This window comes from Watersipora subatra, chromosome 9, assembly GCF_963576615.1.
Source record: "Watersipora subatra chromosome 9, tzWatSuba1.1, whole genome shotgun sequence".
Lineage (NCBI taxonomy): Eukaryota > Metazoa > Bryozoa > Gymnolaemata > Cheilostomatida > Watersiporidae > Watersipora > Watersipora subatra.
Genome location: NC_088716.1, coordinates 34,262,443 through 34,279,363, shown reverse-complemented (window position 1 = coordinate 34,279,363; position 16,921 = coordinate 34,262,443). Strand labels below are relative to the sequence as shown.

General features: G+C 37.7%; 1 protein-coding gene across 6 annotated transcripts in view; it reads right to left on the bottom strand.

Moving 5' to 3' along the window:
• The window catches only part of LOC137403569 (cilia- and flagella-associated protein 47-like), a 36,051-nt gene that overhangs the window by 18,378 nt on the left and 752 nt on the right, over positions 1 to 16,921 (bottom strand). For 3 of the 6 annotated variants that reach the window (XM_068089529.1, XM_068089525.1, XM_068089531.1), the window contains exons 2-12: positions 13,532 to 13,721; positions 13,099 to 13,244; positions 12,629 to 12,864; positions 12,328 to 12,507; positions 11,888 to 12,121; positions 11,626 to 11,721; positions 11,123 to 11,279; positions 5,282 to 5,492; positions 4,679 to 4,741; positions 4,347 to 4,546; positions 3,565 to 3,772 (exon numbers count right to left, since the gene is read on the bottom strand). In XM_068089529.1, coding sequence (XP_067945630.1) covers positions 3,565 to 3,772; positions 4,347 to 4,447 — 309 coding nt within the window. In that variant the 5' untranslated portion in view covers positions 4,448 to 4,546; positions 4,679 to 4,741; positions 5,282 to 5,492; ... (5 more) ...; positions 13,099 to 13,244; positions 13,532 to 13,721. The remainder of the gene's footprint in view (positions 1 to 3,564; positions 3,773 to 4,346; positions 4,547 to 4,678; positions 4,742 to 5,281; positions 5,493 to 11,122; positions 11,280 to 11,625; positions 11,722 to 11,887; positions 12,122 to 12,327; positions 12,508 to 12,628; positions 12,865 to 13,098; positions 13,245 to 13,531; positions 13,722 to 16,921) is intronic. The other 3 variants (XM_068089527.1, XM_068089526.1, XM_068089528.1) reach the window with 3 other exon arrangements.

Sequence of the window (16,921 nt, the reverse complement as noted above, 5' to 3'; positions counted from 1 at the left end):
CGAAGTTGAGGACGATCATGATTTTGATCTGGACATTATGGTTTGTATTTGATTTGCAGTGCAGATACATTTTTCCATAATTAACTGCATTAGTTAATTCTTTTGTTTAGAAACTGATCGCTTTCATTAAATACTTCAGCTATTGTTTTTGCACTTCTGCACCACAGCATGTTTTTGCACTTATTGATATTTTTTCTTTAATGTGTTTACTGCAGATTGAGAATGAAACAACCTCCTCCGATTATGAAAGCTAGAGACAAGTAGTAATATTCATCAAAGCAGGAATATTGGCAGAGAGGCAACCAGTCAACCTAGACCCCTTCATCGACAACAACTCTTTGATATCGCTGCAGCAAACATGATTAAATTATATATTTTATTTCATGTATAGATATATTATAATTTATTACAAACTTGAGTGTACAAATAAAATATTTCAAATACAAATAAAATTTTACAAATGATGAATGGAGTAAATATAAACAGTTTAGTCCATATGGCGGTTGTCTAGCAATAAAATTAAACTGGTACTCTTGATAAGTGAATACTAGCGTGTAATGGTGCTCTCTGACTAGTTATTTTGGTAATAGCAGCTCTGTCGCTGTCACTGTCTTGAGTAGTTGTTAAAAGGCGATTCTCTCGCTACTACATGACTGGTAAGAAAGTTATCATCAGAACTCTCCTCGTGGTTTACTATTGCAGAGTTCTGTCGGTTGGCCAAAAATATGTGCTCGCAAAGGCATTTTTGTTCCTTTTTAAAACGGATATATTCTCCTTGTTAGCAGCTGTGGTCACTTCTACCTCAATTTCAAGACCTCCCTGAATGATTTGTGATCAAAATCTCTCTCTCACACTAAAACAAATAATGAAGCGGTAGAGATGGAAAAAATAAATATTGCGTTTTACCGAAGAACCAAAGTAAAATTCAACTAATTTAGTAAATAGTTTTGAAAAAAACTCATTACTTACCGCAAATTGCTGGTTCATCAAAGGCTTCCAAATCGATGAATATTTGTGAAAACCTCCGAACGCAGCAAAAAATTTATAGCTTAGCATGATCGGAACATAGGGCTGTCCCCGACTCATAGTTGCAAGCTGTGATGTACATCGCGTTTCGGTGTATGCGCACACCAAAACACGCGGTGTGCGCATGCGTATAATTAACTCTATTGTAGCTGCAATAGTGTTAACTCTTCATAGAGAGTGACAGTGTTCAGCCGCGAATAAATGGATCCTCGAATATGCATAAAAAGGCAATTTTCGCGAAATTTAACTCCGCGAATAAATTCATCTTGTAGGGTAATGGGTTTTGAGACACCCGACTCTATCTTTTTGAATCGGACTAAACATCCCAAACTTCTGTTCCTAAAAAGCTAGCATACGTCAAATATCTATGGGCGGAGCTTGTTGTGCCGATTGTGTTGTTTTCGAGACCGAAATCAAAACGCTGTAAAAAGCCTTCATGACTTTGAAAGTTAGTGGACCAAACTTTATTTTGAGTACAAAATCGGAATCAACATGCCTGAATAACCTAGAAAATACGATAAAAGTTGTACGTAACAGTTATGGTTTAATACAGCGGTCCAACCTAACTGCTTCTAAATCTCATTTGATAAATTAGTTTGTTATTAGTTCAATTTCTATTTGGTCACTCTTTGTATTATCAATAATATAGAAGCTTCTAAATCATTGGTATTATCCATTACCATGTGTCTAAGATTCTTGCCTTTTTCATCCAAAGCCAGTTTTATATCTTATCAATAAAATATGTAGTCTCACATGCACAAGCTATGGAAAAATTGAGCAGTTTTTAGTGTTAAGTCAATAGGAGTTCATAGATCAGCTGATTCACTTTACACATCACCATGACGTTGCTAATTGACTGCTTATAATTAGCATGACTGCTCGTCATGCTCATTACAGGCCTCACTCGCTTTGATTATTCGCATATCTAGGGTTTACTATATCTATGGATAAACCTATCGTTACCAATAGCAGTTGAAATATATTCGTGTGGTAGTGTGATGGAATGCGCAACATTTTTCACCTACACCGGAGAGAGCTAAACTGGGTAAAATCAATTCAAATCCATCCGCAGTCAGCGTTTCTGTGACGTCAAATAATAGTCTCACTGCAAATGCCTTTTCACATTTGCGAAGCGAAATGACGTTCAGATTTTCTCTTTGGAGTGGAAGTAGCTTCGAATTCATTCGCAGCATAGAAACCCAGTAATAAGCGATTAGAATTGGCATATGCTTGTTAGTGAAACTTCCACAACCTACAATCTAGATAAAAATTCAGTGTTTGTACTTTGGACATTTTGTTAAACCTATGGTCTAGTTAGAGCAATTAAAATCTAGCAATGAAAAATCCACACGGCCCTGGATTTGATCTCAGGACCTCCATATTTACAAGCGGCAAACTTAACCATTCAGCTACACAGAATACAGTGGTTTCATTAGACAAATAACGATTAAATTGGTTGAGATACTCATGGTTAACACATTTGTTTGGGGTTAATAACTTACCCATCTGATCGGATTATACATAAATAGACAGATTAATTTGGCCTAAAATCGCTATTAAAACTTTGAATAGCCTTTTTTAAACCAAATTAAGACCGGCCAACAAAACGCCGATAAGGCCGTGCGACAGAGAGTAGAACCATTAGGTCGTGCGCATTTCACGAGAAAAACATGCACATTTCACCAGTCTGGTATTGTCCAATTGGCGAAGGTTTCTGTAACTAACATAGAACTACTGAAAAGTAATCGTTTCTTTTTTGCCGATTTCAAAGTAACTGACATTTTGGACACTTATAATGAGTACTTTGGTATTCCAACTGATGTTCAAAACAGTGAAAATAAAGGAAATGACGACGATATTTTTCTAACGATTTTTATAAGATTATTACAATGTTTAGTTATAAAAATAATTATTTGATTTTATAAGAATTAATTATAAGAAAAATTATTTGATTTTATAAGATTTAATTATAAGAATAATCATTTGAATTTACAAGATCGAAGTATATAGTGACCGATGTTGGGCAATATGTTACTGTTATTATTTTTTCTAAATAATTTTGTTAAATAGTTTTTCTAAAAATCTAGATAAATATCACAACTTCTTGATATTGGTTGCAATGACGTTTTGAAATGTAAACAAAATTGGTTGTGCATTGGTTTTCTACTATTACTGTATTACTATATTAATAATATTGGTTATTCTAATAATATCAGTGCATTTTATTTCTAATATTGCATTTCTCCTATTACAGGGGAGAGATATAAACATATAATCTTTTCCTTTCATTATTGCTGTTTGTTGTACATAATAACACCCAGTATATTACAGCTACCATTGCAGTTATCCTATTGCACTGCAGTGCCATTTGACTGCTAATATTGCATTTCTCAACCATCAGTACCTTTTCTTTTTTCCATTATCACTTTGGTCATGGGCTGTATGACAAGGGAATTTCTAGTTTATAAAATCTGGTGTGTACAGTTAATTGAAAGCGCAAGTCACAGCCATGGGCTATTCTATAACTAATAAACATACCGGTATCATTTCTTGGAGTGAGTTTTGCCTAAAGAAATGGTTCTTTCCACAGAATGATAAAATTGGTGAGGCAGGATGGTTCTTCTTGGTTTCCTTACCATAGCCATGTTCAGCAGCCTTCCTGCAGGAACCTCCATGTTGGCTCGTTGTTGTGCCGAGTGGCCTTTTTCTTCTGGCCACTGGTGAAGGCAGCACTCCAATTTTAGTCCTATAAGTATCATATTTGTTTTTTTTCATGTGAAATGCGTTGTCTTACATGGTATAAATCTGATGATACCTTGATTAATCATAAACTTTATCCAGAATATCTGATGAGGAGTGTCTCACACCAGCCAAACTATTAGTCCCAAAACTGGGGAAAGGGTGGGCCTAATAGTTAGGCATGTATCAAACAGCTATCAATATTTAATACCATGTGAGGCTTGCTTGTACATTAATGTTTAACTGACTGACTTGTTACCTAAACTATGGTAATACTACAACCTGCCAATTACCAAAGTTTTATCTTAGATGAATAGAAATGATGAAAGCCTGAGGACATACAATTTGGATTTGCACTGGAGCAGCACAGGACGGGACCAGTCCAGAATCACTAAATTCTTTATACTGGGAATAGACTGGAATTTGTACTTTTTCGTTCCGAATCCTGGACAAGGACCGAGAATTATTTTCAGCACAGGCCTAATCTTCTGGGACTGGGCACAACCTAGCCTGGGCATGGCCCACACAGGAGAGGGACGGCCTCTCTCCCCGTGTGGGCCATGCTCAGGCTAGGCACAAACCTAAAATTCAACTCTTTTGCGTAAAACTGTATCCTTCTCCTACAGACAATGGTGTGTTCAGGAGAGTGATTTTCTGATTCGCTGTACGGGCCTTCCACCATTCAATGAAGGTCTCAAAGGCCGAACCATACATATCCACCTCATAGTAGTTTTCAAGTTGATCCGACATGTCCTTGTGGAATGCATCAATAGCTGCTTGCCTTAAAAAAACTCAATACCCTAGGACACTTATGTATTCGCAGACATGTCATAACAGGCATGTGTGACAAAATAACTTATAAATGAAAAACATGTATAAATATGTTGATCATGTGCCTTGTCTCGTGGCCTACCATTTCTGGTGCTGTGGTTCAAAAACCTTTGGCATCACTTCCACTTCTGAATAACTGTTCTCACTAGAATGATAAAAACGAAACAATTGTTCACAAAATGTAACATATCAAGCCACCTAATGAATTTTAGTGTTTGAGTAATCACACCCACATATGATCAAACTTTATATTGTATAACACATGTAGGTTCTAGTTGAAAAAGATTATTTATACTTTCGTATTGCAAGTGGTTCGAATGAATTCTTGGTCTCAAAAAATTCCCATCTTTAGTAATAGTAAGCTTTATGGCTGGCTTTTGTTAGTCATACATGACCACTCAATTTTATCAAGCGTTGATGGTTAATACTAGGCCAGTACCTTTTAACAATCTCTTCATATTCAAGATGTTCTTCTACTTCTCCTTCTGTATCAATAATTTTATTATCTATAAAAGTATTGTGGTGGTGCGGCTCCAACCAGCCTTTCTGTGCTTTCTGACTTTTGAAATAGTTTAGTATATTTTATGACATTTTACTGTGAATAGTCAAACTTTACATGTACCAAGGCTAAGCAAACTCGTTGACTCCTTATCATTTTAAACAGTAATTAATACTATGGTATTACCTGTTGAAAGCCAAAATAAATCCTCCCTTTGGTGCTGGAGTGGCTTGTAGTGGTGTTCATTTTTTCCATGTTCAAATGCAGTCTCCATCACAGCCACAGGCGCTTACAGAGGTTTCCTGTGTTGCCATAAGTGCAGCTACACAAACCTAGGTCAGCTTGAACGAGTCTCTTAGTCTTTTCTCTGACAACCTCATACTGGTCACCCCATCTTCTACCAAGTGAGTGATATATACATAAAAAATCGTAAGGTCATTATTGCAGAACTTACTATACTTGAGGAACGCTTAATGGAAATATCTGGACTTAAAAATTGCACTCCAGTTATCCTGGGAGACTTCAATTGCGATCTACTGACCAGTGCCTCAGACGAAAGCAAGAGGAAAAAGATGTTGGAACTTTCAGAAGCAATAAATTTAAGACAAAATATCATAAAACCCACGAGGATAACCCTCACTGGCAAAACTCTCATTGACTTCATCATCACACGTAAGAACCTGTCTCCACTGAAGGCAGATGTTATCCCAAACAGCACCAGCGATAACGATATAGTTTTTTATAGAGATAGAACTATCCCTGCATCGGAAGCCTCATGAAACAGTAACTTTCTGCTCCACAAAAAACTTCAACCAAGAGAATTTCTTGAACGGTCTTTATCTAAGCGATAGGACTGCATGCCTTCAAGAAATCCAACACAAGACATCTCCCATGTAACTCAACTAACCCTGTTCTACAATTACGTCCAATAACAGAAATATAACTAATCCACCTCATCTACCACTTGCTGCTCACATGCTTTATTACTGCTGATGAGGTTTCAGGTCGTTCCCTTCTGTGTCTCAGCTCTGTCCTACCATGGGCAATATCAAGAAGTCTATTACAAACTGATTTCTCAACTTTTGTGATCAGATACTCAGTCAAATGGACACAGTTAAATGCTCTAGCTGGAAGTAGAACTGTGTCCTTGAGAAGTCTAAATGCTGCCTCCACAAAATTGTTGGTGTTGTTACCTTAAAGGTTGACTCGCAATAAAATTCACATTATAGTTACTTGGTATTAAAAGATTCCCAATGTCTTACTCTGTTGTGTTGTAGGTGCCAAATAAGTGGAAATGTGATTACAAGCTCTTAAAAGCTCAAAAACGAAAAGCCGCCGTCAATTGGAATCTTATTATTTCTCTGACCTAGTCATGACAGTTTTGGTTGTCTTGTCACGAGATGTTCTCACGTGAATCGAAAGGCCAATAAAAAGCTCAATATAAAACTTATCGTAGCACTAGTTTATAACAAACATTTCGGGTTTTACCGAAGACCCCGGTATCAAATATAGATGCTCGCTACTTTACAGTTTTGTTTCGGCTTGATCTAATCGTCAAATCGTAATCAGATCATGTGACCCAATACTTCAAAAATAATTTCCGCAGCACTTTTCGATTATCACAGGTGACCAACAGGCTCGTCATGATTATCAGACAATGATATGTACTCCTTCGAGGTAAGGCTAAAAAATTAAATGAAGTTTTACGGTAAGTTATAAGATATCACTGCTAAAAGTGACACCATTACGATGACGATAAAACAGACGCGTAAGAACAATAGACATGGATTTATTGATTGCGTGAAGTATATCTGAGAAAATATTTCGACGATTAAGGCTGCATGAAAGTGTAAACAGAAACCATCTCCCACAACTACGTCACATTTGAGCCGTTTTGAAAAGAGAATCCAAACTACGGGGGTCTCGTGTGGCTGCGATTAACTGTTCGTTTTTTAGCTTTCAAGAGCTTTTAATCACATTCCCACATATTTTGCACATACGACACAACAGAGTAAGACATGGTGAATCTTTTGATATCAAATAACAGTAATATGAATTTTGTTGCAAGTCAACCTTTAACGATCGAACATAGATGTTAAGTATAAAATAAGTAAATCGGCAGCACAGGTCCACATAAAATCATACAAGAGGCAATCTACTATATAAACGGCAATCGTTGTGTGTGTGTGTGTGTGTTTGATTGAGTGTCCGCCTTATAGAGTACCGTACTTTTCGGACTGTTAGCCGCTACTAGGTAACTAGGGCGCATTAACGGAAGTCTCCGGCTAGTACACACTTCTATACATAACCTATTCATCGTTTGCCGTTCTCACGCAAAAATGACGTGATCTCAGGTTAGCGCGCCTCTTTACGGTGCCCAACGACAATGGTGTGTTTGAAAGAGCAAAGTTGTTGCCGTGTTAAAAAGCACCGTCCTGAGTTCTGCGGCCTATACAAAGGTGCCTATACGGCTATACAAATGTACTAATCATTAAATAAAATAAATTAATGAATAGTAAGTTACATGCGATTAATATTTACTGCCAACGTGTACCGAGAAGGTCAAGCGAACGTTGGTTTCTTGCGGTCACTGGAAAAAACGCAGTTCTCGCCTACTAAATTTCTACATAAAAAAAGGTGTCTTCTTATTCAATGTTGTATTGTCTATGAATTGCCACACTTCCACTACATAACCCTTTCACTTGCGTCCATATACAAATTTAGCTATTGGCCACTGCCAGCCAGTTTGCCGATATTGCTTAATATGTATACAATACTTTTTCAATTTCAAACTCCAACTAGAACGTTTGTTTTGGTTATATATTTCATTTTGACAACGTGTTAACTTATTTTGTTACTTATGTTCCTTATTCTTACAAAACCATTACTTTCATCGCTGTCAGAGTCAGTGCTGCTATTGCTATTTGAACTATCTGTGTAATCACAAAAATCTGAATCGGCTATAATGTCATCAACATAAGTAGTTATTTGTTTTCTAATTCGGTCGCCTTTGATGAACTTACACAAAAATGTTCGTTTTTAAATTGGAAATCCCCAAACAAAGATTAAAATATTAAACTTTAGGCTAATTTTATAGAGAAATCTTAGGACAACACTGTCACTACCATAAAAGTCCTAAAGATCGTTGGTTATGTTATCAACGGATAATAAAATTCAGTTACTAGCAATTGCTGGGAAAGTCACAAAAATGTGTCTACGGCGGTCGACCATAGAAAACGCATAAATAAGTCTACTTCAGTGAAAGGGTGAAAACGTTGGATTTGCCACTGTTTGTGATAGTAAACATGTTCATTTTCTTCTGAGTTACTATTGCTTTTTTCCAGCTATGAGTACTACAGAACTACAGCTACTACAGAACTTGCACGGGTACTGCTACTGCGTTTTACCTACTAAATTTCTACATCGAAAAGGTTAGTACGTTTTATTCAATGTTGTATTGCCTATGAATTGCCACACCTCAACTACTTAATAACGTTGGATTTGCCACTGTTTGTGATAGTTGGACAAGTTCATTTCCTTCAGCAGCTGAGTTACTAATTTTTTTTCCAGCTACGAGTAGGCCTACTGTAACTTACTACTACAGAACTTGCATGAGTACTCCGAGGGTTGTGATAGGCGATGGTGAAAAGAAAGAGAGCAGCCGGTATCGACTTACTGTCACCCTTCTTTAGCCATGACCAGCTGTACGCTGCCTGCTAAAAAGTAGGCACAAGCCGAAAACTGTTTGTTCATACACCCGACAGAAAAAAAAAGATGTTGTCTATCCGCAAGTGTTGCGTTGAACTAACATCGTGTTATTGTTATGTCATGCTATGTTCTTCATGTTCTGCTATACCACATGCAGCATCTTCTAACATATTTTTCAGTATACATGTATATATATTTTCATGCATTCGTTATCGTTATTGTATCTCATAAAAAGGCTATCATATTGGCGTTGTTTTATTATTGCAAGGTGCTAATGCTGTATCTGCCTTGACATCATACTGTCTGTGCTGTTATACATATAAATTTTATCGACGCAACCTCATTACTGTTTGTATATACCGTGTCAAAACACAGGCTATAGACGAAAAACTGGTGAGCTATGATTAGTGTTTTAAGCATGTAGTCTCCATTCAATAAATGCTGGCGATAGCAAAATATTTTGTATAATTTTTTATAAGATGCAAAACTTTTCAATACTGCCAGTTTGAAGAACTTCAGTTTGCCTAGCGATGTCAATTTCATTATCAGTTCTCTGTACACAAATAGGGCAACGCCGATTTGAGTGGTTTGAGACTGATGCATTGTAGACTAGCTGTAAAACGTATTGCAGATTTCCATTGTTCTCCCCAACATTATTGACATATATGACTGCATATGTGTATGCATAGTGTGATCGAGGCAAAAAATTTCAGTAGACTGCATATTTGGAGTTGTTTTACAGTATGAAAGACAACTCTCGATAAACCTCTTGCTGGACGTGAATCTTTTCCTGTGGATGGGTAATGCAGCTAGCGGTTTAGAGCCGTGGCGTCACTCGGGGATGCGCGGGAGACCTTTTTCGCCCCGAGTGCGGCGAGAGTATCCAGGCGCGGCTTTCCGGATGAATGAGTTGGCCAGTGCGAGGCGATTGATTGCGAAGCGATTGAGTGCTAGGCGATTGATTGCGAGGTGATTGGTTGCGAGTGCGAGACGATTGGTTGCGAGTGCGAGGCGATTGGTTGCAAGTGTGAGGCGATTGGTTGCGAGTGCGAGGCAATTGGTTGCGAGTGCGAGGCGATCAATTGCAAGGCGAGTGCGAGTCAATTGATTGCAAGTCGGGTGCGGGCCGATTGATTGCGAGTGCGAAGCGATTGATTGCGAGGCGAGTGCACGAGCGCGATTGTCAACTGCTCGGCGGGTAAAGACTGGTCAGCCAAGGCGGGGGCTTGGCGGCAGAAGTGCGTGATCGTCAACTGCAAATATAGATGGGTATGGACGAACGCATGAATCTAGACACATGAATCTAGAATATTTACTAGATTTTACACGCATCTAGCTGTGAAACACATTGCAGATTTCCATTATTCTCCTCAACATTATTGACATGTAATACGTGTGTGCATATTCAGGGCAACAATTTCAGTAGACAATTTACATAATAAATACATCAGGGCAACAATTTCAGTGGACTGCATATTTGGTGTTGTTATACAGTATGAAAGACAACTCTCAATAAACCTTATGCTACGCGTGAATCTGTTCCAGTAGGCCGGTAATGCAGCTAGTATATAATAAAGCTATAAGGCCATACAATTTAGGCTTACATGATTATAAACTAGACAGATGAAATGACAATAACATTTCATGCAATCTCTTATCCTACATAATATCAATTGCAGACTCATGCCAAGCATTGAACTTTGTGGTATACGCTATATGAATGACATGCAATGCAACACCACATTCAATTGACCATAGCCTAAGTATACACCTAAAAAACTAAGGAGATGAAGAGCAGAAGCAAGGAGCATTGAATTGCATGCAACAAGCTTATTTTAATAGCCACCTCTTGTGAGACTGCTCTGGTGGAAGCACAAAGCCCAAAGGCTTCTGCCATGTAACACCCCAAGATAATTGGCATAATTTGAATATTTTGCCAGACACGAATGGTCACTCTCATAGCTATAAATCATTAAGGGAGCTGTTAATGGCTGCATTTCATATCATCAAATATACATTTAAAGCATGCCAAATAAATTACAAAGAATTACACCTGGCCTACCTATCAGTCCCCAACCCGCCTGCCTGCGGTTTGGGGAATAATAGGCTAAAATTACACCAAATAAACACTGTGACCTCTACACAACAACACCAAGGAATGGTGTTGATATTCTGCTTTTGTTATTTTCATTATCCATAATACAGGGTCATCATTGCTGCTCCATTTAGTACTCTTGCTCCAAAATATCAGTAAGTATATGAAAATTGCTTTTTGAATAATAGAAATATCAAATACATAGCATTATAAATTAGACTTACATTTTTATGTATTCAGATTTACTGTTGCTGTAGAGAAGACTACGAAACAGTTTCATGCATGTGTTGCGATCTCTCAACTGGATCTTGTTGTGGCTGTTCCACAGCCATCTCCACACTGCTGGCTGTATGTGGAATATGCAAAGCAGCACTCGACTTTCTGAAAACACAGTGTTAACGGTCACATGTTCTGCCTTTGAGTCATCAACCATATACAACCTTGGTCCAACTAGGTCTAAAATTGTTGATCGATGGGTGTTGATCATACCAAACAAGAAGAAGGGTAGAGATGGGTTCCTTGTCACAAAAACACTGATTGCCAAGAGAAGTTTTTATGTGACTTGTGAAATGCATTGTTCCGGGTACTACCAAGTTCACTCATTATCAACTAAGCAGAGTGGGGATTTTTTTCACCCGCCTCTCAGCCGACATTGTTTTCTCCAGTACCAATATTCAATGAATTATAGTTTCAGATGAATTATCTTCAAAAAAGAATAATGACAAACCTCTGTTATAGAAGCCAGAACTGTCAGCAGGCTGTTTGATCTGGTCTAATCCCATGGTGATGGCATCTTCACTTTTGCTTGTGGTCAAAAATGCACCTGCAATAAAATCACAATATGTTTAGTTTGGGTTTTTCGATGTTCTAGCATTTCAAAACCTTCATGGCTTTTTGCAACTATATCATGCATTGTATTGAACAACAACATCAAATCAGGTTGTTCTTAGTGAATGAAGAATTACATTGTACTTAAATTTTATTCATACCTAAAGGGACTCCTCCATGGCAGTGGGTTAGACAATTCCTCCATGGCAATGGGTTAGACAACTCATCCATGGCAGTGGGTTAGACAACTCCTCCATGGCAATGGGTTAGACAACTCCTCCATGGCAATGGGTTAGACAACTCCTCCATGGCAATGGGTTAGAAGTAGAAAGAGGCGGGTCTGGTGACCATCCATTCCACCACTGGCATCTAAAAACACTATCTCTGCAGACTCTCTGCAACAGATTATGTGTCATGCATGTTATTTTCACTGCTAGTTTGAACATAACCTTTAAAAAATAAATAGCAATGACACTGAATGACAATTAATAGAAGAATATAATCAGTGGTTGGGGTCACCAAATCCTATGACCTATCTAGTAAGTGCAGGCTGTACATAGACTATACTTATGTAGAGCCGCAGTAATGTTTAGAAACTGACCTCAACTTGTGTGAGCGCTCCATCAGTGGAGTTATCAGAGAAGCAACCATTTGGCCGCTCTGTTAGACCTGTCAAAAACTTGACATCCTCATTCTCCAATTTGGTTTGTAGAGCCTCCCATCTCTGCGGTTGTCTTTTGAAATTCACCAAATTTGATTTTTTTTCAGTTTGTTATAAAGTCTAAAATGCAAAACATGAGAATTGCTAGCAATTTGAAGGATTACCAAATAATTTGAGGATCAGACAATGTATGCAGAGCGTATAAACAATGTTCAAATTGCCTCTCCTTCACACAAATTACCTTGAGCAGAACTTAGATGATGGCCTGATGATTGACCTTCCGCAAGTTTGACAACATCCTCTTCAACAGTCATTTTCAAATGACTTGAAGCTGAGATCGGAGAATGTCCGTCAACAAAAAGCTGTTCTAGTGGTCTAGTGGTTTCTTCAGAGACACGATTCTTTCCATATGAAGCAGCAGAAGCTGTTTGGAGGTTGTGGGCCAAATTGAGCTTAACCACTGCTTCACTACATCCTCTTGAAACAGAAAATATTTATTTCTATTACCTAATCTGATTAATTCAGTCCAACAGTCGCTTAACAAGTTACAAAATTCTTTTAGAGGCATATAATCATGAGTAACAATATTTTATTTAATTTTTATGTTACCAATTGATTTTGATAACTGATTTTGGTTTGAAGTACAGGCATTACCTCAAAAGGTAGTTCCAAAAGCAATTGATAAGGGAGACTTGCAATATTCTAACTTACATGTTTCCCTTTGGCTTTAAATTTATTGTGAGCATGGCTGGACATCCAGTGTTTTCTATGTTGGAATATTTTCGCTTCCTCTTCTGTTTACTTTTGCAGCTATGCTTGTTATGGTACTGTGTTTGATGCTGCCAAACAGCTCTAAGCTGAAAAAGGTAAGTAATATATTAGATTCGCAGAATACGAACATGACAGTGTATACCACGTTTGCACCAATCCAATGCCCTTGAGGTTCTTCTTTCACAACTGAATAGTGTGTTGGACTCGGCTCTTGTGCCTATCTTGTGTCTTTCGAGTGTAGTGAGGTTAGAAAACTATTGAATCTGTTCTTGAGTCACAACCAGCGCTTCTGGTTATACTTTGTAGGCTGATAATAAACTTGGTTTAATAATACTAGAGTATTTCCATCCCTATGATACTTGTGCTAACTTACACAAAACAGGAGTCTTTCTGTACATTTCCTGATTTCCTTTGTGCGCCATCTGTTGTTTGCAGGCCTCCCAAGCCAAGATATCAGATTTTAATTTTAGTTCCTTCACGAAGAAGACAAAGGTCGTCTTGGAGGTTATTCTGACCATCTCGTGCTTTAAAAGGTGGTGGGCAAAACCTTCAGGTAGGATATTCTAAGAACAAAAAGTGTCATCAAATACCTTCATTGGTGAACACATTACAATCATACTCAGACCATGATCTATAGCAAAGATACACTACAGTAATACTTCAACCTACGAGTGCCCCAACGTATGAGAAACTTGAGATACGAGCCAGCTTTTAAACAAGTTTTAGCACTAAAATACGAGCCATGTTTGAGATATGAGTTCGTGAGTCGGTTGCCAAGTATGCCGGAGGTGTTTTATGAGAACAGCATCACTCTGTGTTTTTCATCTGCTCAGGTTATACTTTTGTAATGTGTTTTTTGTGCGCGGCTTGCAATGCAGAATTATGTGAATTAAAAGTACTGCACATAGACCGAAAGTTTGCCAGTAAAATAAAAGATAATGCAAAGAAAAAGCGAATGATAACAATTGACATTAAACAGAAAATTATTGAAAAATATGCGAAATGTGTATGCGTTATTGAGCTAGCTCAGCAGTATGACAGAAATACATCCACAATTATTAAACAGAAGGATTATATTCAGGGCATTTAGTTTGCAAAAGGACTAACCATAGTTTCTAAATGGCTCAGCAATCTTCTACTGCTGATGGAGAGACTGCTCAGGCTTTGTATAAAAGACAAACAATTGGCCGGTGACAGCGTAACTGAAACGATGCTATTTGAAAAGGCCGGTGTTATCTATCAAGACTATAAAAATAGACATTCGGGCAAGTTGGCTAGTGGTCGTGCATTAACCCTTTGTGACGACACCTGTGTTCGTCCTAATCGCAACATGTTGAAACGGCGACAAAGGCAAATGTCATTAGATAGGTTTCTCTTAAAACGGCTTGCTGGTCGTGAGAGCAAAACAAAGGAAAAGTTAGCTAATTAGCGAGAAACTTGAAACGATGAACGCCGAAGAAATTTTAATTATGTTTAGTTAAAAATAAAAGTTTGTATTTAGGTTTGCTTTTAAGTTGGTCTTTTAAGACTTTGATAAAATCCAAATTTATCAAAGTCAACTATTGAAATGAAGGATAAACTTATCTCTCCCTCCCTGGCAGATGATAGCGTTAGCAGCAATTGTATGTATTTAATTTTACATTTTAATTAATCACATTTCCTTGCATTATTTTTTATTTGTTGCTTTTTGGAAGCATGTGGTAAGTTAGGACAATAACCAACATGTTGTTTCTGTTACAATATCTTGTTTTGAGTGTTTTATTTGCATTTTTTTCAGTAAATATATATATATATTTAATTGTTCTATATATAAATAAGTTACACCAACAGGCGATTAAATTGACATACGAGCTCAGTCTCCGAACGCATTAAGCTCATAAGTCAAAGTGTGACTGTATATAGTTGCTTCGTCATTACTAGTTTGACCAATGTGGTGAGTAGCTGGCGCCAAATGTCCATCAACCCCCCCCCCCCTCCCAACTAATGTAATGAGGCAAATGAAATACATGGATTTTGGGAGATTTTGACAAACGGGGTGTCATATTAAAGCGAAGTACATTATAAAAGGTGAGGTAATTTATGAAGCGCTGCATGTAATTTGGACAGAGTAGGCTTGACTTAAAAGACTGATTCATAATATAATATGCTTGGCAGGCATATGATATTTATTCTGTGAAGCAACTGTATGAAAAAAAAGGTTTTCCTTGGCTTGTCTTTAGTATGAGCAAGCAAAGGAGAGTTCAGTATTCAGTTAGATAACACAAAGTGCAAGTAGAGTAAGTAGTTCGTGATTGATTTTGTTACAGTGTAGTTATATAAAAAATTAAAAATCAAATGATTATATCTCTGCCCTACTCTTCCCCTGACTTAATTAAAGATCAAAGAACTGACAGACAGACCGCTAGGACAGAGTATCTTGAGTCTTGTTTTCAGTTCATGCCTTATTTTACAAATGCTGTCCGATTCTGATACGCCCGCTTCTTGGTGACTGGCTGCTGGTTTTTCACAATGATATGTGTGGTCAGTGCTCATGGTATGATAGGTCTCTGATTCAAGCTTGCTAGAAGAATAATTTTTTAAAGATGGGGAAGACGCAAGTTTAGTGTTGCGATAACAATTGTACTTGGTGAGTAAACGCAACATTCCTACTTCCCGCGGGCGTGCTCATTTGGGGTGCTAGATTCCTATCGCGGACGGATCACACAAAAGTGCTCGAGAATTAAAGTTCCATAGGCATCCCCTTTCGGTGAAAATCTCTGCTGTGATTGAGACTAATTTTCCAATTTCGCGATGTTTCCACACGCGTAAATGTCAAGAGATTAGTTGATAGGTAGAATACTTAGCAGTTACAATTCATTCCTACAGCATATACTATCTACCACTAATGGAAACAAATAGGCATCTTAAAGGTTGGCTTGCAACAAAATTAACATTACAGTTATTTGGTATCAAAAGATTCGCCATGTCTTACTATGTTGTGTAGTAGGTGCCAAATATGTGGGAATGTGATTAAAAGCTCTTAAAAGCTCAAAAACGAACAGAAAATTGCAGCCACACAAGACCGCCGTAGTTTGGATTCGTTTTCCAAAACAGCTAAAATGTGACGTATGTGTGCGAGATGGTTTATGTTTACACTTTCATGCATTCGTCGAAAGATTTTCACAAATATACTTCACGCATGCAACAAAAACCATGTCTATTATTCTTACGCACCTATTTTATCGGCATCGTAATGCTGCAACTTTGAGCACTGATATCTCAAAACTTAGCATAAAAATATGTTTAACATTTTAAACTTAGCTTGAACGATTGCATATCATCCTCTGATAAAAATGATGAGCCTTTTGGTCCGCTATGATGGTCGAAAAATGCTGTAGAAATTGTTCGCGCCATATGACGGGAATTGTATGTCACATGATCAGATAATGTTAGTTTCAGTTCAAGATCTATCGCAAATAGCAAACACGCTTTCTTGTATTAAACTTGTTAATTCCAATTCGTCATGTCTAACGCGACACATAGTGTTTGTGCAGCTGGCAAGCACCTTTTTTCTTGGCCAAGAGCAGAGAAAAGACCAGACCTTCACCGGGCGTGAAGCAACTGGGTGAAGCTGGATGTGACAAACTTTATTTATTCGCCTGCTCATTCTTACCTTTGTTTTAGCCATTTCAAAGACGAGATTTTTTCTAACCTGTTTGCATACTCCACATGTCACCAAAGCACGTGAGTCATTTATTTTATGAACTACTTGTATTAGTAGTAG